Source organism: Strix uralensis, chromosome 4 (assembly GCF_047716275.1).
Source record: "Strix uralensis isolate ZFMK-TIS-50842 chromosome 4, bStrUra1, whole genome shotgun sequence".
Classification (NCBI taxonomy): domain Eukaryota; kingdom Metazoa; phylum Chordata; class Aves; order Strigiformes; family Strigidae; genus Strix; species Strix uralensis.
The window spans coordinates 67,125,036-67,148,666 of NC_133975.1; the positions used below are offsets into that span (position 1 = coordinate 67,125,036).

Below are 23,631 nucleotides of genomic sequence, written 5' to 3' on the forward strand. Positions count from 1 at the left end.
TGTAAGTTTGGTATTGGCAGATGTAATGGTGCACACAGGGATACCCGGTTCTAACCTCACACACAGAATGATGGCATCCTTGCTGTGACCTTGAAGTAATGATCAATCAGCCTGTGAAAATGACATCCCAACGCTGAAAAAAAACAAATCAAATGGTAGGCGCTAGTACAAAAGGAAAGAGGAATAGAAGAATTCATTCTGGCACTGTCTAAAGGAGCTGTGTGCTGTGAGCACTTCTGCCCATCTCAAAAGGGAAGGGCAGCAGGGCTAAAGGTGGGGAATGAAAGGCTTCTGTACAGTGAGCAACTGATCAGACCACAGTGCTTCAACCTGAAGACCAGGAGACCTTAGGAGAGGGGAAACACGATGGAGACCTACAAAGTAATGAGTGAAATGGAGAGAGGGCAGATAGAGATTGACTGTTCTCAGAGCTGCTTTTTGCAATAGGTAGCAGCTGTGCAACTGCTGCTGAAGGGGTGGGTGTAAAACTTCAGGGAGGTGCAGAGCTGTCAGAAAAGCATTTGGTGGTTCCTGTGGGAAGATTCTAAATAGATGAAGCACGTCAGGTCAGGAAGGTCTGACCTGATAATAGTTGAGAGAAAGCATGAGAGGAAGGTATCAATACATGCTTGCCCTGTTCTTACTCTTCTCTGATAGACAGGTCTTGGCTGGATCCTGAAGGTTGAAGGGAAGAGGAATGGGTAAAAAGAGAGAGAAAGGAGAGGAGACAGCTAGTGTGCATGGCATACAGAGCACAAATAAACCCAGTTAATCCATCTTTCACAAGCTGGGTTGGTGGTGTTTCTGCTCCTGTGCGCTGTGCACCATTCTTAGACTTAGTAGGAACTTCTGGTACTCAGTATCACCATGCTTAGTCTCTGAGAGTGTTTCTGCTGAACCTTCTGAAACTTGCTCGAAGATTTACTTTTCCTTGAACAGAAACACTTGTTTTTGTTGTCTGTGCAGGGTGTCACCCCTCATGTAAAACCTGCACCGGTGCGGATCCTTTTTCCTGCTCTTCCTGCAACACCAGCCTGGTTCTCTCCCACACCAGCATGTGTGTGCCAGTCTGTTCCCCAGGATACTACAGGGACGACAGGCAGACCTGCAAACGTGAGTGTCTCTCTCCAAGCCATCTCTCCTTTCCACAATGTATTCACCAGCGTGTCTGTTCTTGTTCCTTCGCTTACTGTTCCTCTTTCCAGGAAAAGAAAGATTTCAAGTGACTAAAATTTCAATGTGAGTTGACAGAGGTGATTCCACCTGTGAAACCTCAGTAGAAACAAGGTACAGCTTGGTAGGCACAGCCCCTGACTTGAGCTGTGGTATTTTTACCTCCTAATGATCTGATGCGATTGATCTGGTGTTAAGTCCAGTAATGTTTTATCCTAGTCCTGCTATCCCTTGTGAATCACTCAGGGCTTCTCTTAAGCTTTATTATTCTATGTTCACTCTGGCTCTGACATCAGTTGGGTTATTCCTCACAGAATTATTGGGCTTGATGTTCCAAAATGCAAAATGATATGGCCCAGAGACAAAAAATATGAAAAAACCCTGCTTGAATTGACCCACTATAATACACACAACCTAAAAATGAGTCAATGTTTAACCGGTTTCGTTGCTGTGAACCTGAACACTCAGGTTTGTTAAGTCCTGCGTTACCCTGATTTAAATTATCCTGATTTATGATAAAATAACTCTGTTGCACTGCACTTGAGTATAAGTATCAGTGTCATCCTATCTAGATACAATTTCTTTACTGATGAGGTCCTATAGGAGGAAGCTGATATGGCTGTCAACTTTACCTGCCTTTTGTTGAAATATATGGTTCTCCTGAAACTATTATTTCCATCTTATCAGCAGAAATGGAGACACCTTGCATAAGTTCAAAGAAATAGGTGGAAGACTTGTACCATTCTTCCATTGACAGAAAAAAAGACAATTTAATAATAATGAAAAAATGAATTTAATAAAAAAGGTGAATAAAAAACCAAATCATGGGATTCTTACTGTCCTGGCTAGTTTCCTACAAACTCCATGAGATATTCACTGTTCTCTCCTACAGTATGGATTCTCTTATTGCTAACTACACCAGAATATCTCCCTTCCTAATTAAAATGCCCTTTTCTTGTGAAAGCTTTCCTATTGATAGCTCCTCCCTCAGGACATCATGATAGAAGTGGAATGTTCCTGAGGACTGTACCCTTCCTGAATTTGGTTCAGTAGCTCAAATGCAAATAGATTTTTGCAAGCAAATTCAACACTAATCTCCTTATTGCAATTGGCTTTTTAAGAAGTGTATGTAATCCTTGTGGCAGGAGGCTCAAGGCAGTGTGTTGGTGCATTGGATTTTTGTCATTCCAAGTGTTACTTGTGCCTTTTCAAGTGAAGTACTGCTGATAAGCCATGTAGATATAAACTGTCCCAGGTTGCTGGAAAACTACAACTTAGAGGTAATGAAAATCGTTTAAATGGAGGTTGGCCCCCACGTGGGGCTGTGTTTTCAGAGCTTTTTTCTGATTTATCGTAAGTACAGAATTGAGGTTGGGCAAACATTCTGACTCTGTATGGATTTAGCAACACTCAGGGGTAGTTGCCTGGGAATTTAGCAGTCCCTTTTGCATATACCATCATTGTACTTGCTAGCAAGGCAGTTAGTTGTTTGTATAAAGCAGACATGTGACCCTCCATGAGTTTTCTGCGTATTATTTTTGTAAAGTTTCATCTCACCAGAATCAGAGCAAGCTTTTCAGTGCATAGGCAAAGGGCTAGGAAATGTTTTTTGGTTTTTCATAGCACATTGCTATTCAGTCTTATGCACTTCAGCACTGAGTACACTTGGCTGTTAGTGCAGCCTCCTGAGAAGTTTAGACCCTGGACATCAAAGAGGTGAGTTGAAATATTCTGAACCTTTGGACTTTGATCCTAGATTCAGTAAATACCTGAATTATTTTTTCCTGACATTATTTGCTCCCTACAACTCCAAAACTTCACACTGTGTGCAAATAAAAAGGTGGAAACATTAAGTGAAATTAAATGGTCCTTTGATCCCACTAAGGTTTGCTAACTGGATTGCAGCAGTCTATTATGTCCTCCAAATTTGTGCGTTTATGAGTTAAATTTGGAATCACATGATTGCTTAAAGGTTGCTTAAAGAAAATAAGAAAAACAGAGACAAGAAAAGCATTTATTTGGGGATTTGAATTCAAGGTCAGTATTGTACCCTGGCCTGTTTGGAGGAGAGTAAGAAGCAGTATGGGGAGACAGTCTGTTCCAAATAGAAGGAGGCTTTTTGCATTTTGGAGACTGTGAAAAGGATCATAAGAAGCAAAAACTCTAAAGTCTCCACAGGTATCTCTCAAAGAGGACAAGAGGAGTAGCTGAGGCTACAGGATAATACCATTTTTACTTGTACAGTTGGCTGGTGCATCAGTAATTACAGTTATTTTCTTTGTCTTTGTCTTCCCACAGCTTGCAACAGCCAGTGCATGAGCTGTGAATCAGCTGCTGGCTGTACGTCTTGCAGAGATCCAGCTAAGGTCCTGTTGTTTGGAGAATGCCAGTATGAGAGCTGTGCTCAGCAGTATTATCTGGATTTTTCCAGCAAGACTTGCAGAGGTGAAAAATAAATTGCTGGCTTAAAGAAAAAAGAAAAAAAAATTGCAAGTGCCTTGGCTAAGAATCCGTTACATTGCAGTGTATTTAAAGCAGTGGCCTGCTTTAAAAAGCGTGTATGGGAGGGAGTTGTTTAGCAACAAACTACTTTCAAGGTTTTTTCACTTTTTCAGCAGTCTGCTGTGACATACTTCAGCCTTTCAGTGAAACAAGATTATTGCAAATCCTTCTCTTGTAAATGATTTAGTAGGTGAGCCAGCAAACTTTTCAAGGGTCAGGTCCAGCAATTCATTTAGTCATGGGTCAGCTGAATAACGAATGAGTTTACCAGGGTAAATCTTTCTTAGAGTACTTATAGGACCTTGTGTACTTAACTGCTTCTCTCTGTCTTATTAAATACTGCATCACTGAATGGCTGCAGAAACAACAGTTTGCAGTGATTTAAGACACATGACTTGAAAAATTTCCAGAACTCCCAAGGAAAGTGTTCCATAATGGAAATAAGTGAGAATAACATGGCTTTATTGCAGCTAACACCACTAAGACCGGGATATAATACAAATGACTTGTTGTTCAGCTTTCATTCCTAGCTGGCACACTCAGTACCTGAACCTAGCTTAACTGAGTAGCGTCTGTTCCCTTAACATTGTGGTTCTTCAGAGAGATGACGTTGTCTGGTGTTTAGGGTGTTGGAAGGAGGCAGGACTCTTGTCCTGGCTTTGTCTTGGACATGCAGCATGGACTGAGATAGTTCAGCTCACTTCAATGAGTCCTTGTCTTCCCCCTTCTTGCTTTTGTCCATCTGTCTGTCTCATCAGCCAAGTGTGTCTGTCGTTAATTGCTGATATGGACCCTCTAAGTGCCACCAAGAAACAAACAGTAGAGTTGACAGCCTGAGTAGTCTTTGGGCACTTGTGCATGGTTGGGACACTGCTGAAGACAGAGAGAAGATAGTACAAGGGCATATGAAGACAGATCTGAACCCAGCTGGATCCAGTGTGTTTCTGGCTAGTGGTCTTTCCAGAGGGACATTTGGACTGTGAGGGACAACAATTTCATTTGATTTTGGTCAGAGTCATTTGAAAGCATAAGACTGATGAAGCAGGGTGGATAATTGCTAATGAGCAACAAACTCAGTGTTGGCAGAAAAGGAGCATTGCTACTTGTGGGATAAAGTCAGGCTTTATGGGCAACAAAACTATGCCAGGGTTAGCAGGTCTGAGTGCCAAGCCTGCTCAAATTTGACATAGTTAGAACATGTTAAGTCCAAGAGGGGAAAAAAATCCCCAATATCTTGAGTTGTAATAAATCACTCAGTACAAATCATGCCTTCTGGGTTTTTTTAGTATCTCTTTAACAGTTTTTACTGTGCTTTTTGCTCCTGGGGCTTATATTCCCATAGTTTGTAGACCCCAAGTGCTAAGCACTTCTATAGGGTGAGCACCCCAGAAAGAGCTGCCCTGCATTGACTTTTTTTTCTTCCAGAGTGTGACTGGAGCTGTAATGCTTGTAAAGGTCCCCAGAGGACCGACTGCCTGCAGTGTATGGAGGGTTACGTTCTCCATGAAGGAGCTTGTGTGGAACAGTGCCCTGCAGCTTTCTACAAGGAATCAGACACATGCCAGAGTGAGTTCTTCTTGAGCGTTACTTCTAGTCACTGCTGCCAACATGTTTCCCTGCTTGTCTCCAATTTATGCGCACGTCTTGCATTCAGAAGGCGCACTCTAGCTTCAGATCTCTCGCTGCCCTCCAGCACACACACGCAATAGAACTGTGGTTCCTGCGGGGTATTACAGCACAGTGTAGGAAGCAGTTGAAAGCAGTGTTGAGCTGAATTCTTTACATATGACTTTTAGGGTGTGATCAACACTGCCTTCAGTGTCGCCAACCAGATGAGTGCAGCCTTTGTGAAGCCCCGTTTTTCCTCTTGGATGCTCACTGTGTTCACAAATGTGGGAAGCGATATTATACAGACCATGCACAGGGAAAGTGCACAGGTAAGCAAAGCAAGGGTGATGTGGTGGAGAGGGACCAGGGTTGCAGTCTGTGTTCTGTCACTGCTTTTTCTTTCCAAGGTTGGGGTAAAGAGGAAGTGCTTGGATGCTGTGTTAAACTTGCTATTGAGGTGATGCAGTCAACTTGAGAATTAGATAACAGGCTATATCAGCATTTAGACATGCCTAATTCGGGAGGAGTGAGATTCGATGTAGATGGCTGATGGTGTGTGTGTACACACTGTATGTAAAAAAACAGGTATTAAAACCACATTTTTAGAAAGGTTTCAGTTGTATTTGTGGGTTAACAAGCAGTGTAGGACTTGAAGGTGTATTTGGAGTATTTTTTTCAAACTGGTATAAGAGTTACTTAAAACCATGTTTTTTCCATTTGGAAGATCATCTCAGATTCTCTGAGTCAATGTGAAACAGTGATCAAACGAGGAAGGAATTTCTTAACAACTCCTTTATCTCAACTCTTTGCCCCTTCTTTTTGATTATTTTTGTCAGGTAGGTAAGACACAAATAGCAGTGGTGTTTCTGTTCTGAACTCTGGGGACAGCTCTGCACACCAGTGGCTGCATTGTTTTTGCAGTGTCTCAATGGGGTTGTGCTTTCCATCCGATTCAGCTTGTCCTCCTGGATGCCTGGAGTGTGACAGTGACAGCCTGTGCCACCTCTGCGACAGCACCACGTTTCTGAAGAATAAGCTTTGTGTTGCTGCCTGTGGCCAGGGTTTTTATGGCAACATGTGGACCAGAGAGTGTGAAGAAGGTGAGTGTCTCTCATGATAAAGCAACTGAGCTGGGAGGCTTCCAGCAGATTTTAAGGCCGAAAGTAGTGTTCATTCAGTGGCATTTTTGGAATTCAGTTTTGTGCAGTTTTGTGTTGATTGTTAAAAGTTGGCAGCTATGTTTCTCCAACTTTTTTGTTTCATAAAACATTCATGTATGTGGTTTTCTAAGTGAAGTTACCTAGTTAGGTATGGAGGCACGTCTTACCAATTGCAGCATCATTTATCATCAATGTAAAACAAATGGAAAAATATCTTAGGGAAAATTCCTTACTAAATCAGCTGTAGTACTTACTTTTCTTTGATCTAAGTGAAGATTTACTAGTCCGTCTGCAGGGCAGGCCAGTGTATGTTGGCTTTGAGTTTTGTGATGGGGAACTCAAGATGCGAAGTGACTTGCCCAAGACTCTCAACATCATAGTGGGGTTTAGGATGGATTGCAGTTCATCTTGGGATGGTGGTTGTTCACCTAGGTCAGTAATGAACAGGGTGTTACAAGGGTCTGGTCTGTTGTCCAAATGATGGTAGCAACAGGCAAGATACTAACACCAGCCTGCAATTTTCCCTTCTTTCTTTTTAGCCAGCAAGCATCTTTCGAGCTTCCACGTGAACAGTACCCTTACAGTAGGAATTGGTGGGGTAAAGCCCCTAGACCTCTCCTTACTGGGTGTGCATGATCTGGCTGGTGACACAGGACAGCTCTTGTTCCATATTGACAGCACTCCCTCCAACGGCAGGCTAGTGATGGTGGTGAATGGAAAAGAGGTGCAGCTGAGCAAAGGCGACCACTTCAGCTGCCAGGATGTGAAGGAGAAGAGAGTCCACTTTGTGCATAGCAAAGAGAAATCCAGGTGACTGGGTTGAAACTTTTTTCAGAGCTCTTGTTTTAAAAAAAAATTGACGTATCTTGAGAACAGGCATTTCCTTGTTCCTTGGAAATGTTCTTACAGTGAAGCACATTTCTCACTGCTGTTAAATAAATTACCAATGTACTTATACTGTACCATAGTATAAATGGTGGTGCAAAACTTCCCTGTTTATGATATAAAAGGTCACTAAGATCCAGCTACCAAACCTGTTCTGCTTTGGGGTGCAGGAGTCTGTCTCATCTTTAGGATACTCTGCTGTGGGTTTAAAACTGGCGTATTAGTCTGGTTTTTACAGCAATTTCTCGATACTGTCAGGAAGATGCTCAAATAATGTCACCACTATGCTCTACGGCATAATCTATATTCAGCCGTTACTTCTTTGCCTGCAGTATGAGCTCTGTTAGTGTCCTGGGATAATTAGGGGTGATTAGTAGCTGGCAACGCTCACACTGCAAGCATGTTGCAAGAAAGCAGGTTTTTGCTGCTGCCAGGCCATAAGCCAGTCATCCTGCCAAATTTCACACTTGATTTACATCACCGTGGAATTGTTCTAAATTTCTGCCTGTATATATTAGGGCATCCATTTGATCCATTGTTTTCAATAATTGTGTTTCAATTTCATCCATTTCATCCAATTCATCCATTGTTTTCAATAACGTGTTTCTGTATCATGCTTTTTTTTTTTTCTCTGCCTGGTAGTCACAGTGAAATGTCAGGATCTTGTCTTGAGAAACATAGTTACTTTATGTTCAAGGTTATTGGGTGGCATTATTGAAAAGTAAATAGGAAGCGAAAATGCTAAAATTGGGAGCTTCTGTTCCAAAGCCAGATAAGTGACATTTTTCTTTAGCAGTGCGTAGCTGACATTTAGAATCAGTACTTTATCTTGGAGATGCCATCCTGTGTGGGTAACGTTAGTTAAAGGGAAATGAGGGTATATTATTTCATAGTTAAAGGTGGTTTATTACATGTTGTGACTGTTATGAATCTTCAGAAAAAAATACTATTAAAACATAATTGAAAAAACTTGAGCTAAAGCTTCTGTTGCTAAGCTAGTAATTTTTACTGAATATATAATATTTTTATCATTATTAAGTCCTGAAAGAGCACTTCATTAATTTATGTTATCCTGTATTTTGGCTTGTTGGGGACTTGTTTAGGAAAGGACACTTTTCCTTGAAGGTCAGCGATCAACAGTTCTTCTCCCATCCTGAGGTGGTCAACATTCAAGCATTTTCAACACAGGTAATGTAACAAGGCTTGGAAACAACCACAAATTTTGTACCATTGGAACCCTGGTTTCTTGCAGTGATAACAAAGGAGCTGTGCAGAACTTGAGCTGGAGTTCAGGTCAGGCAAATTAGTCTCAGCTCTCACTTAGTTGAGAGGCAGCCAAGAGTCATGTGGAAGAACTGGACTTGTGGTAAGTGACTGAAGAAGCTGGCCCATGTAATTTTGCTTATGCGTGGAATTGTAGCTGTGCAATCATAGAGCAATTATCGGTGAGGGCTAAGGAGTCCCTACTGTTTAAATTATACTTTGGATCTCCGGATGGTCTAGTTCAGTCTCTTACTGCAGGGCAATTGAATGATGATTGATCCCTATGGTAGGGAAGCTTTAACAGTCAAGAGCATTTACTTAAATTCTCTGTTCTAGGACAGTTGGGAATTAAATCAGCATGAGCTATTTAAAGTGTGTCTCTTAAACTGCTCACCACTTCTAGGCAAGTTGATGGTACTGTGAAGTGTCCACGTCTCTCACGTTATTTAAAGTCTGTAGCATGTTATCGTGGAGGGACCTCACCCAAGAGATGGTATACAGGTTTGTGACTCCTGTTCAAGGGTGGGCTCTCTAAAAGGCAAGGTATGAAGAGGTGTGTGAGATACACATTAAGGGAGAGGGCACAGCAAGGAAGAGTTGTTCAAGCCCAACCTAGCTGCATGTGACAAGCTCAGCCTATCAGCAGGTCATATCACCACATCCCTCTGGGTAGGCTTTGATTCCCACTCCAGCTGCGGGTGTTCCTCTGATGCTGCTGGGAGGGCAGTGGATGTGCTGGAGCTGCCCAGCCCGCTTGCTGCTGATCATGCTGGCAGCAAATTCACTATGGACTCACTTTAATGGGGTCCAGGTTTCCAAGGAGGTTTTGCAGCTTGCACTGAGTGTTTTCCATAGTCGAACTGTCCAGTTGAAAGCTTGATCAGATAGCTTTGCTTGAACTGAAGTTGTTGTGGCTACTTGGCATAAACAGACTTTAAAGTGCAAATGAGAGTCTGCTACTCTTAAAGCCCATTTACCTCCTCAGAGGGGCATTAAATGGCTTGATAAAACTGTAACTGGAAATCTGGCTATCATCCTTTCTCTTTTAGTGCTGACTCCTTCCTGCCTACAAGCCTGACTCAGCATCCATCCTCACAATGAGTAATTTAAGAAATGCATTTCTTTTAATCATTGCAGTGGCAGAGGGGTTTGTATCTGAAGGTGCTGGTGCTATTCTGTGCTTCATGCTGAGTGCAGTAGGAATGTAGCCAACAGCTCGAAAACATGGTGAGCTGCTGACTCGCTCACTACATACCATGCTGGAGGCCTGTGGGCGGTCTCCGTTTTAATGTGTTTAGTGTGCCTTACAGGAAACAACTCTTCCTGAGATGTATCATTTCTGTGGTTCTCTGACAATCTTGAGACTATGCACTGCTTGGCTTTTTTCCAGATTGGGATCCTAGAGAGGTGGTAGCTTCAGAGTTAAGAATTACATTTCTTTTTTAATTGTACTTTGTTGCTTTTAATCATTATATTCCATACTAGTCATTCCATAACTTCTGGAAATTAGAAGTGTTCTAGTTTGTCCTTTAGTGTAAGCCAAACTGTGGATTTTGATCCTGTTGTGTGTATATTGATTTTGGCTGGTGCTGAAATCTTTGCTCAGTCTAATCTCTTGTTTACCTCAGTAGGACATTCACCTAAGAAAGAGCTGCAGTCACTGCCCCAGAATACATAATTGAGGTTTAATAATAGGCATTTTGCCTGCCAATCCTTAATAACCCCGATAAGTTGTACACAGGTGAAATGGCAGCAGTTAGCTCTCTGATGAATGTTCCCAGGGCTTTGACTTTGTCTCTGCGGGATCACCTCCCTCCTGAGGCAAGGTATTACCAATGGCAAATGATGTTTATTGGGATCAGTAGAGACTGCAGGTTTAAACTTCCTTGACGATGAAGAACTAGAGAACTAATTTAAACCAGCAGAAATGTGGACTCTAGCAGATCTTTGTTCTAGGATGAGTAAGGCTGTGTGGAGTCTTTGAAAATAAATAAATAATTATGCTGACGACACCCAGTTTTGCTGTCTTTGAGATGAACTTTATCAGTTCAAGACAAGCAAAAGCACATCCTTCAGTGTTAGTTGATTGACTCATTTCTACTCAGAGGCATTAATTCAAATTTCTTCCTCTCAGTTTGGCTTACTGCTATTAGTATCCTGTGTAGGTTATTCTTTCTCCCATGGCATTCTTTGTTTCCTTTTTTCCCCCTCTCTGCAGATAACATGGACACACAGGTTGTGGGGGGTCTTATTCTCAAGCATCAGTGCTCTGAAAGATGTCTAAGGTATCAAAGCTGTAGGTTATACACAGGGAGAGTATGGTGTGTCTCCATCCCCAACCCACCCTGAACTCATTATCCACATACATAAATCGTCAACATCTCAGGTGCTTGCATTCCAGTCGGGCCTGCCAATGTACCCGTAATGTGTAGACCTTCCAAAATAGTTGGGGTCTGTGTTTCCATTTGAATTTCCATGGATTGTAATAAGGCAAAGCTGTGTCCTCTGTCTCTTATCCATGCAGACAGCAAAGCAAATAGAGGCTCTAGCTGATAACTCAATTGCTTTCTGTATAAATGTCCTAAGATTTTTTCCTTTCCTAAGCTTGCTGTGGCATGAAAATCTTCTTTTAATGTAACTAAATCAGTCTAAATTGCTAAATATTCTTAGATCTGCCCGCTGGGAGGGAAAGTGCAGAGAGTGATTCTCTGCTGCTTAGAAATAGGAGGTTTCCAGGGATGAAGTGAGCTAATTTCCTTAACCCCACATTTTTCATTCCAGCCTTTGATCATGATCAAATTGCTATGGTTTAGCAAACACTTAAGAGCTGCTTTTGTGTTTCAGGCCCCATATGTGTTCAGAAATGAAGCCCTCCTTGTCCACAAAGGGGAAATTGGAACTGTAACTGAACTGTTGCTTGGTGTGAGAGACAGTGACAATCCTCAGGATGTTGTGCTGACGGTTTTAGAGCATCCACATCACGGGCGGCTGATCAAACCTCCTGGGGACTCAGCTTCTGCCGTCCACATATTCCACCTGGATGACCTTGCCAGCGGACTGCTGCGTTACGCTCACGATGGCTCTGACACGCAGGATGATGCAGTTCTTCTGCAAGTGAACGATGGGTACCACTTCCAGAACATCCTTTTCCACATTAAGATTGCTCCCAAGGTATGTGCTGTGACATAAACCGTCACAGGCAAATTAGAAGCCTGGAGAAATATCACTATGTCCCTGAGGTGTCACTAGTCCTGCATTACTGACAGGCAGTGGTCAGAGACAGGAGAAAGTAGTGGATTGATTGAGTTTTGGAGGTCACCTGAATTTTTGGTTTGCGACAGGAATGGTTCAGCTAAAATTGTGCAGCTTTGGCAATTCAAAGTCCATAGTTATTTGATGAAAATATTTTCTGGAGTTGCAGGTGAGAGTTTTGCACTGGTAAGGACAGTGAATTTAGAGAATGAGTGGATGGTGGGGAGAGAAGGCTGATGAGATAGGCAAACCAGTCACCAGGCTGATGGGCATGCAGTGGAGACACAAAAGTGCGTGAACTAAACAACTTGGTTAGTAAGGTCTATCATTAGTACTTTGGTGGTGGTGGTGGTGTCTCCCAAGATCAGGATCTCTGCTGTTCACTCAGCATTGCTCCACTGAAATCTCACTTGATGCATCTTTCTATTTGATAATTTCCCTAAGGACAGGGCACAGATACCTAAATTCAGAAATTATTAAGTATTTTAATTTTTGTTTCTTGTTTTATTGCAGTTCATAGTCTCTTCTGTATTTGGACATGAAGTGGCACTTTGTATTAAATTTTATAGAGATTACAGCATTAAAGTTAGAAACAGCAGTGCTTTTCCATTTGTTTATGAAGTAAACCCCAGCCAAACAAGGCATGAAATACATACAGTATGCATGGTGGATCCTTGAAAAAAATAATGCTTGCAAGCATTTCAGTTCTGATATTGTGGTATTGTAATAAAGCAGAAGGAAAAAAAAAAGCTGAAAATGTCCTTATCCCTTAGTTAACGTGAAAGAGTAATGAAAAATAGAGCTGTCAGAAGTCCACGGTTTGCAGTCTTTTCATGTATGGATCTGAGAATTACACAATCTTTGAGTGCTTCCACTCCATGAAAAGGAGTTAGGAGGAGATGCTATTACGCCTCTTTTGTCCTCTTCTCTGCTGTATTACATGTCTTTCACAGCAACTTGGGCATGAAAATTTTAAGTAAGGTTTACAAACGCTACATGCATCTGTGTAGTTAGCAGAAGGAGGGACTGATCCCATTTGGACCCTGCAGGTGCTCCTAAAGCTGCAGTAGTAATTAATGATATGACTCACACATCAGTCTGGGATTGAAAAAGGGATTGCTTTCGAGGCTGGTACTGAGTTTAGACTCCTGGAATAAGAGCAGCCCTGCGTGTGGTTTCTTTACCCAGATCACTTACATGGCCCTAAGGAGCCTGTGTAAGGTCAGGAGGACTATAAAAATGCTTGCACACCACTCTGTGTTGTTTGTAACACTTTTTTTTTTTTTTTTTTTGCTATTGATTAAGCAGGTTCTTGTAAATGCCAGTGAGGGTGAATTGCTGAGTATAGTTTCTTTTATTAGCCGATTTTGTGCTTCCTTGTCTCTCATTATCTTTCCAAGTCTCTCTGTGCAGCACTTGGCTACAGAGAGGAATGAAGATGCTGACAGAGGTGAGAGCAGAGCAGCTTTTACTATGAGGGTGGAGCTGGCAGATACCCAGCTCCAGCCTCATCCTAATTATCGTCTTTGTGGAGTAGCCTTGGGAACTGAAATGCAGGCAGGGTTTGTTTCTGAAAAGGTGCTGTTGAGACACACATGCAAAGACACTTGGGTTTTTTCCCTTGGTTTGCATCCAGAGATTGCTGAAGAGCCTGGCAGGACCCTGGCTGGAGGTGTGGGAGTTCAAGGTGTGGTTTTTTAACCATGTTACTTACCTGAGTACTCGGAACTTGTTATAATGTGCTGCTCGATGGTTTTATATAGTAAGTCCTGGTGTGAAAGGACATTTCTAGGATTCTTGTTCAGTGGGCTCAGACAGTATAATTCTCAGGCATTAATCCATAGGAGCACTGCGGTGAAAGTGTGGAAACATAAATGAAGGACAACATAACCTTCCAAATATTATGAATTAGAAGGTTTTGTTTCTTCACAACAGGTGTGCCTTGTTTTCTCCAAGGTGCTTTTTTTTAGTCCCTTCGGTTGCTAACAACCTACTTTCCCTATTTGCCCCCGTCCAAACACTTCGTTTGACCTACTGCAGTCTGAACAGCTGGCCTCTATTTTGAGAGCTCTTAATAGTGATTTGCACTGCTGTATATTTTTGTTGATGTTCTCTAACAATTACAGCTTCTGTGAAGTTAATTTGAGACCTGCTGGTGCTTCATTTTTGGCAGAGCACCACCAGTGGTGTTCCAATGGGAAATAAGGAGCCCATGCCCTAGAAAATATGTTCGCAGGCTATGTACTGTAAGTCAGAGGAGGTCAGACCTACCCATGTGTGATCTGCACATTGCTAGCATGATACAGAAGCCTTTCTTTTCTGAGAGGCTAGGGGTAATGCAGGAAAAAAACAGATGTTTATTTTAGGGGTGTGTTGGACCTCTAGAGGGAGATTCAGATAAGGGAGATCTCCAAGATACTTGCAAGTCACTGCATCTTGCCCTACCTGCGAACAGGTAACTGAAGCATGGACCAGGGAACATGTTAGCCTCCCCGGGCTCTCTGAAAACACTTTTCCTGTGCTGTAAATTCATTCACACAGTTTGCTAACTGTGTCCTCAGGTATCAGTAAAAAAAATAATCTAATGTGATTCTAGCTGTTTTGCTGAACACAGGGTGAGTACTCGGATCAGACAATAGCTTGTCACTAAATATATTTTTAAAAAGATTACCAAGCAAAAAGAGCTGTCTCATGAATGTGTTCTTATTAACAAGCAGGATCACAGCATCAAAGCTGAGTGGAAATGGTATTACATTAATGTGGCCAGTGAAGGAACATTCAATCATTTACTTACCCAAAAGCCAAAGGGTTCCATGTTTATAGCAAAATCGCAACCTTGTGTTTAATTAGCATTCACTTAGAAATATTTTCTTTTCAAACAGTGCATTTTGCCTGTTATTCTTTGAAGTGTGGTTAGTCTCTCTTTTCTCTCCTAATGCAATAAATCCAGGGACCTTTCTGACCTTTTTAGTTTGTTTCCTGTTCCAGAGTTATGCTTTGCTGGGCCTATCTGTGTCATGATGTGAGCAAATCAATAAGGTCAGAGGAAAGTTATCATTGGCAGGGTTCTCTTGGCTGGCACAGGGTCTAGTTTTCTTCTCCACTGTTCTTTAATAAAATAAACCAACCATTGTGCTGGGAAACTCTTGACCTGACACAGTCTAAGATCATGCAGCATTTAAAACTAACACTGTGCAAAGTGAGTGTAGTACAAATTAAATGGGTGAAAGTTGTGCAGCAGACATGTCAAAATGGAGATGGGAAGTCATCCTTTCATGTGATTCTTTTTCACAAACATCTCTACTGTCTCTTTTGCAGATTCAGAAGAACATAGTAATGAGTCATTTATCAGTTCTTGGGGTGACACATGATTATGTGGAGTAGTAAATGAGGAGGAAGATGATCACTTATGTGGAGCAGTCAGGATTTTGACTGATTATGCAGCTCACCGCAGCCAGTTTCAAAGTGAATCTGCAGGAAACAAGAAGAGAAGTCACATTTACAGCAACTGGGCTTATAAGACAGAACCGTGTTGTAGAAGAGGTTACGGGGGTTTTGGTGGCCTGTCCAACAGATCATGAGCTACGAAGTAATTTAGAGCCAAAAAGGGATAATATAATCCTTGAATGCCAGAGTAGGGTTTCTGAAGTATGTGAAAATGATGGTGAAACTATTACTGCATCCAGTCCTGACATCCACATTTCAAGAAGCTTGAATGAATATTGGATAAATATTCATTTGGAAAAAAAGCAGCAGGAATAATTTGAAGGTTAGAAAACCCACCAAGTAGCAAAAGACTTTGAGGGATGCTCAGGCAGACTTCAGTTTTACAAAAGTGGTTAAGAGATGGCTTGTCAGTGGCTGTAAGTCCCCACTCAGAGAGAATATATTTGATCTAGAAGTCTTTCTATGAGTATATTCTAGTGTAGCAAAAAAAGTGATGTGGATTTGGTGCAGTAGTTCCTAAGTGAAATTTGTATACCTAATTTCTGAATGTTAAACTACTTCTGTTCAAGCAGAGGATGGAAAACTGTCACAGTTCATGTTTCTGCCAAAATTCATCATTAGCATTTGCACACCCTTAAGTTCAATTTTCCCCCATCTTGTAGAAAAGCATGAGGTTGGTCTTGAACCTGGGTTTGCTCATGGAGAGGTGATAACAGTTATAGATGTGTGTAAAGATAGTGGATGTGCCACAGAGAAATACTTCTGAATGAGTAAGAAGCTGTTGTTCTGTAAGTACTCTTGAACTGTGTGTATTTTTAGAAATAAAATGAGGAGACATGAGAGAAAATGTCGATCAAATCAAACTAGTGTAGTAGACAGGGTACTTTTTTTCAGGTGTTGATAGTAGTGAATTTTCCACTGTGCCATGGAGATAAATTCTGTCAAGACATGTCAAAAGTCAAGCAGAGAGAGAATGAGGATGGTGGTAAAAAACAAAATTATGGAAGAAGACTGAGTTCGAGAAGGTTTAAGGTCAGCAAAGGGAACTTAGAAACATTGTAGGACAAGATCAGTTCTATGGGGTGAGAACTGAGTCCGAGGGATACAGGTGAAGGATGCCCAACCATTTCTTGAAGCAGACAACCAGGGTTGAATGCATAAGAAATTCCAGAATACTCTGCTTGATCCTTTTCACTTGAAAATCTGTTTCCATCAGTGCATTGCTGACATTCAGTTAAGCCTTTTGCTGCTGTCCTCCTGCATACAGAATGACAGAAGCCCTCAGCTGGTGACAAACTCCCTGGTCTGGGTACCACAAGGAGGCATGCTGCAGATCTCCAAGACAATTCTGCACGCCAAGCTACCTGGTGCCCGTGACTACGAGATAACCTACACCATCATCAAGGACCAGCCAAGACATGGTAAATATCTTTGGAGTTCTGTTGTCAAAAAAGCAGCTGTAGGGTGTTGCTTTTGACCCCACATGCCCCAAGGTGTCCATCCACTAAATAAAAGTACACGGTTCTGGTTACTTCTGGGGAAAAGGATGTTCTTCGTCGACCTTTGGGAATGTGATTCTTCCATGGTATTTTGCCCACAACAAATAGCATTTGAGGGAATATTTCCTAATAATTCTATGATGAATAGGTGCTGCTAACCTCATCTTTTTCCAATTCAAATGGGCATGTGAAGTAATGAAGCACTATTGTCCTGCCTAGTAATCTGAACTTCTGCAACTGTGTTTCTCTAGTGGTAGTAAAATTTTGGTGGATTTACAGCCTTGTGAGAGCAGAATCTTACTCACTGCCAAAAGATGATATTCTACAATGAATGTCTGGTTTAAGAGGAGCATAGAATAATGTCTACCTCTAGAAACTGCTGAGCAAAAGTTTCCCTTGAAGAACTGGAGAACTCCCTAAATTCCATGACATTTGATTTAATTTCTACGAACAGAAGTGGTCACTGACTCAAACAGAAATAGGTGACATTTGCATCCATATATAATTCTTGTCTCCAGATTCCTTTTGAGAGACTCTGATCTCACCTCTTAGAGTAACAGCTTTCACAGGCAACCCTATGCGTAGGACAGCAGCTTATAGAGTATCTTCTGGACCCAGGCCAAGGAGGAGTGTGGAAGGTACTAGGATTTGTGGCTGAGATACAAACTGAGAGAAACTAGATGGAAAAGAGAAGATGTCATATATGGAGGGAAGAGAAGTGTGGACGAAAAAGAAAAATGTTATTTTCCTGCTCAGCATCACCATTTTCTTCACTAGAACCATGTCTTCGAATAATATGTTTTGCACTTCTATGAAATGATATCATTGCTTTTAGTTTGCTGAGCCAGATAAAATTAGAGGATCCCTTTAGCAGCATCAGTGCCAGTTTTTTGCCTCTTGCTGTAAGGATAGGCTGGTTTCCATAACAGCTGCTGGTACCTGATGGAAACATAGATTATGTTATTTTTGCAGTTTAGAAGAGAAGTAATTAATTTGTATTCGCCCTTTAGTTTTCTGCAGATGAGGGACTGTCTTCTCATTTTTAATAAGCATTTACATGAAAACAAGATTTTTTCCCTGAGGAGCTTGTCTCTTGCTGCCTAACCCTAACCAAAATTTATAATCCTGTATTTGTATCACCATAATTACATCTGCTGTAATTAATTGCAATAACACAAATGAGTTTGTAGCTGCAGGTGAGGAATAAGCAGTAGAAATCAATGATCTTCAAAATTTTATCTAAAATACTATTTCACAGAAAGCGGGAAAAAAAAAAAAAAAGACAGAGAAATGTAGAAAATAGGTCCTGAATCAAGGACAGCTTATCCGCCTATCTTAGTATCTAATGGGAAAGATATTCATACCTGTAGAAAATACATAATTTGATTTTTTGATAGAAAAGAAAACCACTTTAGAACTAGCTATTAGATTTCTGTAGCATGAGTGTGTGGACAAGGAAGGCTTCTTGCCCTTTATTTCAAGACTCTGAAACCAAACACAAGGGATATAATTAGGGAAGGAAGATTTCTTTCCACATGCCCTCCTTCTGCAGGGCTTGATTTGGCCCTGTACAATTGGGCACTGGAGAGCAGTTGGTCTTTCTAAGGATCTCTTTATGCTGGACGTCATGTTTTGTCCCTAGAAGTAGAACCAGTATCTTCCCTGGCTTTCCTCCCAGCACACAGGATGCCTCAACACAGCTCCCGTTACATGGGAAAAAAACCTCACTTCTATATTGTTATACCCTAAGCTGCTCATGTGACATACATTCTTAGAGGATGAAATTTGTGAAGCCAATGAAAAGTGACACAAGCACCCAGTCTTCTTGAAATGAATGAGACCACAGTGCCTGAATCCTCTAGACAGCTCTGAAAGTTGCAGCTGTATAGTTTCCATATATTTCAATAAATTGCCTGAGTGTGCACAAGTTGTACATTCATGTGTGTAACCCATCAGCAGGTGCTTTTCTACTTTAAAAAAATATGTTTCAAATGAAATGGTAATCATAAACGATACAAGAAAACATCAGAGTTGTTCCTTCTGATCACATTAAATATTAATTTATAAGAAGACATACAACATGCATCTTGCTTAAAGCAGCTATATGTTCTAATTGTTTCTTCTCTTACTTTGGGAGGGATAAACAACTTGCAGACCCTAACTCCTTTGGGTATGTGATTGGCATCTTTAGAAATCACACGAAAGATTAAGGTGGTGAACTCCCATGAGCAAAAGCTTAAGATTGGGAATATAATTAGGACACTGATAAGGGAATATTAGCATAGAGTTTGATGATAAAATGAAAGTGTGATATTTCAGCTTGCTGAATTATTTTTTTTACTCCAACTGTTTGAGGATGGTTTTGGGAAATGAAGTGGGAGAGCTTATGATGGATATTTTGCATAACAGAATGATTAATGCTCTAAGGAGAGTTGAAGTGATTTATAAAATATGTGGCTTCTGAATTAGCAGCCATGAGGGATACTTTCAAAGACTAGAAGAGAAGCACAATATACAACAAACAAGTTATTTAAAGAGCAGCTGAATTATATATAGTCAAGAATGGTAAAAATAGGGGAAATGTGTAATTTTTTCACAGATTATACGTTAACTCCAAGACAAGTAAATTGCACTGTAAAATAGAAAAATATGCCATCTATTTTGATACTATAGCTGTTTGTCAGGTTTTAATTTCATTTATGTGTGTGGTTAGGAAAAATGTTAACATCAATGAAATTGATGTCTAAGGTTTTGATACCCTTCTCTTGGTGGGTAGCACTTGGCTCTCTGAGTAATTTTATTAAAGTCTGTTGAACATCAGAAGTGGCATCAAAATCCAATCCTTGCAGGCATCTGTGAGGAAAGCTGATAACCCGTAGGACATGCCCCCATCCTGCTCTTCTCTGTCATATCTGCAATGAAGCCAGTGATGTTTCTGTCCAGCTGAGAATCTTTTTCTAATACAAAAATCAGAAATAAGCTGGACGTTAGAGAGATAAAAGCTACATGCTCCCTGGAGTAAGAGCTACAAACCAGGGCATACAGACTTACTTTACAGCCCACGATACAGAGGTCCTTTACTATACCTGTTCAAGAGCTCTTTTTCAGCTGAAGATTTCTGTTCAGGTGAGTCAGCTTAGTGTACTTTTTGGCATAATAATTCCCCAGAAGAGCTAGTAAAGAGTTGACCTTGAAAAAATTAGTATGCTGTATTCTGATACTGTTGCAGATGAGTGTTTTAGATCACTTAAAGAATCACCATCAAAGGTATTGGCAAAAGTGATTTTAATATGATGTTGTAAAAGTGTGACTTAACAAGGTTCAATGGCAAGGTTCACCCTGTTACTTACTACATGGAAGAAACATACAAAGGAAAATTGAGTTAGGATCAATTTAGAATGATTTACACAGAGACGAAAGACACAAAAAGGTAACAGACTCACAAGGTTCAGAGTGGACCCCCTTGCTTTCTAAACTCCTGATGGAGCTTAGGTGCAACTAGGTCCAATCTTAGTCTCAGACTTGGTCAACGGTTTATGCCTAATGGAAGAGATACAAAGGGTAAGGAAAATCTCCCATTGAGTCACGAGGTTCAGAATGGATCCCCTTGCTTTCTAAACTCCGTCTCAGAGAGGAGTCTAGGTGCGGCTGGATCCAGACATAGTCCCCGACTTGGACAGTGGTTTATGTCTAATGGAATAGTTACACAGATTTCATTAGCATTAATTCAGCATGCTATCAGTCACTTACTGAGGATCTGTTGCGAATAAGGGGTCTCTCCACCTTAGGTAAGGAAGGATCTCTTAGTCTCAGGTAAGGAATCTCAAGCCTTGAGAGGTGTCCCTGCTCAAGGGGAGAGTGGCCTGGCGTGCAGTCCAGCTGCAATTCAGGGAGAGCTCAAATTGGGCTCATCCAACGATCCATCGTTGATAAAAGGTCTGTTTGCCTCGAGGAGCAACCTTGGATGGCATTCCAGCTCAAGGGGAGATCACTGCCATGCAGCCACACTGCCTAGCAGGGAGAGCTCAGAGAAGGTTCCCTTAGGCTCTCTTATTTATAGGCTAAAGTGATTGGCTCATAGTCAAATTGCATACAATGGGAAAGGTATGCACAAGACTCCTTGTACCCACAACTTTCTTTGTTCTTTGATAAACAAGTCTTGGAAAAATCACTCACTATTCGTCTGTTAATTGCATGATTGTTGATCTAAGCTCATACCTGTCGATGCTCACTGGATCACTCTGCTCCTTTGTGGGTTTTCAAGAGCAGGTCTTGGCCCGGGTGCAGCTCAGGCCTTTACATACTTTGGAGCCTGTACCAAACTACTGCAAGTTTGGTTAAGGGCAGGTCGAGTGCATCCATCACAGATACTTAAGTTGTACCCTTGAAGGGAAGATGGATAGTCTGCTGCAATGCTTTTTAACCCTGGTTGTGTCTCACTTCTCTCTTGTCCCTTCACAGGAGCTCCAGAAAGTGAGCCATGTCCTTTGCATCTGTTTTCCTGCTCAGTTTATCAAATGGGCACATTTCAAGAGTGAAATGAGCTGGTCAGTGGGCAGAATGACATTTTAGGAGTTTAAAGTTGCAGATTCTGTTCTTTGCTTGACCGTGTATTTCTTCTGTGTTCTTGCATGAGTTACTTGATCTGCCCTTTGCCAAAACAGGAGATAAAATTTCCCTATGTCAGTGGGATGTTGCAAGGTCCACTAGTGGTTTTTAGAAGCTCTCCTGCTATTTCTTACTCATACTAGATGGAAAAAAACTAAGACTGGGTGAACATTTGTCTTGGCTGCTCATTAGTTGGTGAAAAGGCATCTATTCCTCCTTGTTTTCTCACAAGTTGTGCCCTGGCTGTTCATCTTTGCTTTTCCCAGGTGAAGTGGTGCTTCTGATCCCGATGCCAGCAGATGGCCCAGCAGACTCGTGGCAGCTTTTGCCTGATGGAAGAGCAGCCTCACCTACAACCTCTTTTACCCAGCAGGACATCAACGAAGGCATTGTGTGGTACAGGCACTCTGGATCTGAAGTAGAGAGTGACTCCTTCCAATTCCAGGTTCTCCTCATCATATTCACGGGGCGGGTCACACAGCAGTTCTGCTGACATTTTTCTCTGAGATTACTCAGTCTGCCATTCCTTGTATCTTGTGACCCAAAGTTTTAATAGATACACATACATGAATACATGCATGCACACACCAATATGTGTGCAAATATATTTATTTTTATTTATGTACAGACTTACATGTATATAGGTACATGTTGCTTGCCTGTAGATGAATATGCATGTGCTTATGTGTCAGGGTGGATGCAACCCATCACTGTATTTGTGGACACTCTTACTCATGCACAAGAGAGCTTTTGCTACATGTTGATCCTGAGGTTTTAATCTGCGGCAGTGGAGCCAGCCAGCTACCCACAATGTTGAACCACATGCAATAGCATTAACCTCTGGATGTCAAATCACAGTCCATATTGCAGATCTGGAGAAAATTGTTTTTCAAGTAGCATCTAACATTTAAGCTATTAAACTAATAGCTGGCCTGATTTTCTGTAGAACAATACCATCGCAGGGAGGAAAGGGTTTTGTAGAAAAGCAATGATGTTGACCTAGTGCCTGCTAGCTTGTCTAAGCTTGAAAGCATTCTGAGATTAAGAGTCCCCAGAGTGAATGGGCAAACAGATCTGCACTTATAATTTCCACAGGATGAAACTAGCAGTCTTGCAACATTCCATCAGCATGACAGTGCATCCAGAGACGCGGGAGGGAAGGGATGCCATCCAGAGGGACCTTGACAGGCTGGAGAGGTGGGCCCGTGCAAACCTCATGAAGTTCAGCAAGGCCAAGTGCAAGGTCCTGCACATGGGTCAGGGTAATATCCCTTGCACAAATACAGGCTGGGCCATGAGTGGATTGAGAGCAGCCCTGATGAGAAAGACTTGGGGGTGTTGGTTGACGAGAAGCTTAACATGACCTGGCCGTGTGTGCCTGCAGCCCAGAAAGCCAACTGTATCCTGGGCTACATCAAGAGAAGTGTGGCCAACAGGTCGAGGGAAGGGATTCTCCCCTTCTGCTCCACTCTTGTGAGACCCCACCTGCAGTCCTGTGTTCAGCTCTGGGGCCCCCAACATAAGAAGGACATGGACTTGCTGGAGCAGGTCCAAAGGAGGCCACGAAGATGATCAGGGGCTGGAGCACCTCCCTTATGAGGACAGGCTGAGAGAGTTGGGGTTGTTCAGCCTGGAGAAGAGAAAGCTCCAGGGAGACCTCATAGCGGCCTTCCAGTACTTAAAGAAAACTGGAAAGGGACTTTTTACAAGGGCATTTAGTGATAGAACAAGGGTTAATGGCTTTAAACTGAAAGAGGGTAGATTTGGATTAGATATTAGGAAGAAATTCTTTCCTGTGAGGGTGGTGAGACACTGGCACAGGTTGCCCAGAGAAGCTGTGGCTGCCCCCTCCCTGGAAGTGTTCAAGGCCAGGTTGGACGGGGCTTTGAGGAACCTGGTCTAGTGGAAGGTGTCCCTGCCCAGGGTGGAGGGGTTGGAACTAGATGATCTTTAAGATCACTTCCAACTCAAACCATTCTAGGATTCTATGATTCTTGCTGTGATAGTGATCCCTTCTCCACTGGCCTTTTGCCTGTGGGGTAGGATTGTCCCTTGGGGACACCCTACTGATGTGCTTGGGCTTGCTTTTGGAGAAGAAATAGGAATGGGAGATGGTTTTTTGCCTGGCAGTCCTTAGAAGAGGTTACAGAGCAAGTAACAGAGAGGGTAACTCCCACCCATCTTGTAACCTTGCTGCCTCCTTTCCACCACCGTTCTTTGAGATGAGGCTGGTC

General features: G+C 41.9%; 1 protein-coding gene across 1 annotated transcript in view; it reads left to right on the plus strand.

Annotated features, from left to right (window-relative positions):
• FRAS1 (Fraser extracellular matrix complex subunit 1) overlaps nucleotides 1-23,631 on the plus strand; it is a 176,530-nt gene that overhangs the window by 108,325 nt on the left and 44,574 nt on the right. Inside the window, exons 21-30 of the mRNA XM_074867089.1 lie at nucleotides 967-1,113; nucleotides 3,472-3,618; nucleotides 5,101-5,241; nucleotides 5,472-5,612; nucleotides 6,240-6,383; nucleotides 6,983-7,253; nucleotides 8,432-8,516; nucleotides 11,436-11,762; nucleotides 16,558-16,711; nucleotides 21,664-21,842. Of these exons, the coding sequence (XP_074723190.1) occupies nucleotides 967-1,113; nucleotides 3,472-3,618; nucleotides 5,101-5,241; nucleotides 5,472-5,612; nucleotides 6,240-6,383; nucleotides 6,983-7,253; nucleotides 8,432-8,516; nucleotides 11,436-11,762; nucleotides 16,558-16,711; nucleotides 21,664-21,842 (1,736 nt within the window). The remainder of the gene's footprint in view (nucleotides 1-966; nucleotides 1,114-3,471; nucleotides 3,619-5,100; nucleotides 5,242-5,471; nucleotides 5,613-6,239; nucleotides 6,384-6,982; nucleotides 7,254-8,431; nucleotides 8,517-11,435; nucleotides 11,763-16,557; nucleotides 16,712-21,663; nucleotides 21,843-23,631) is intronic.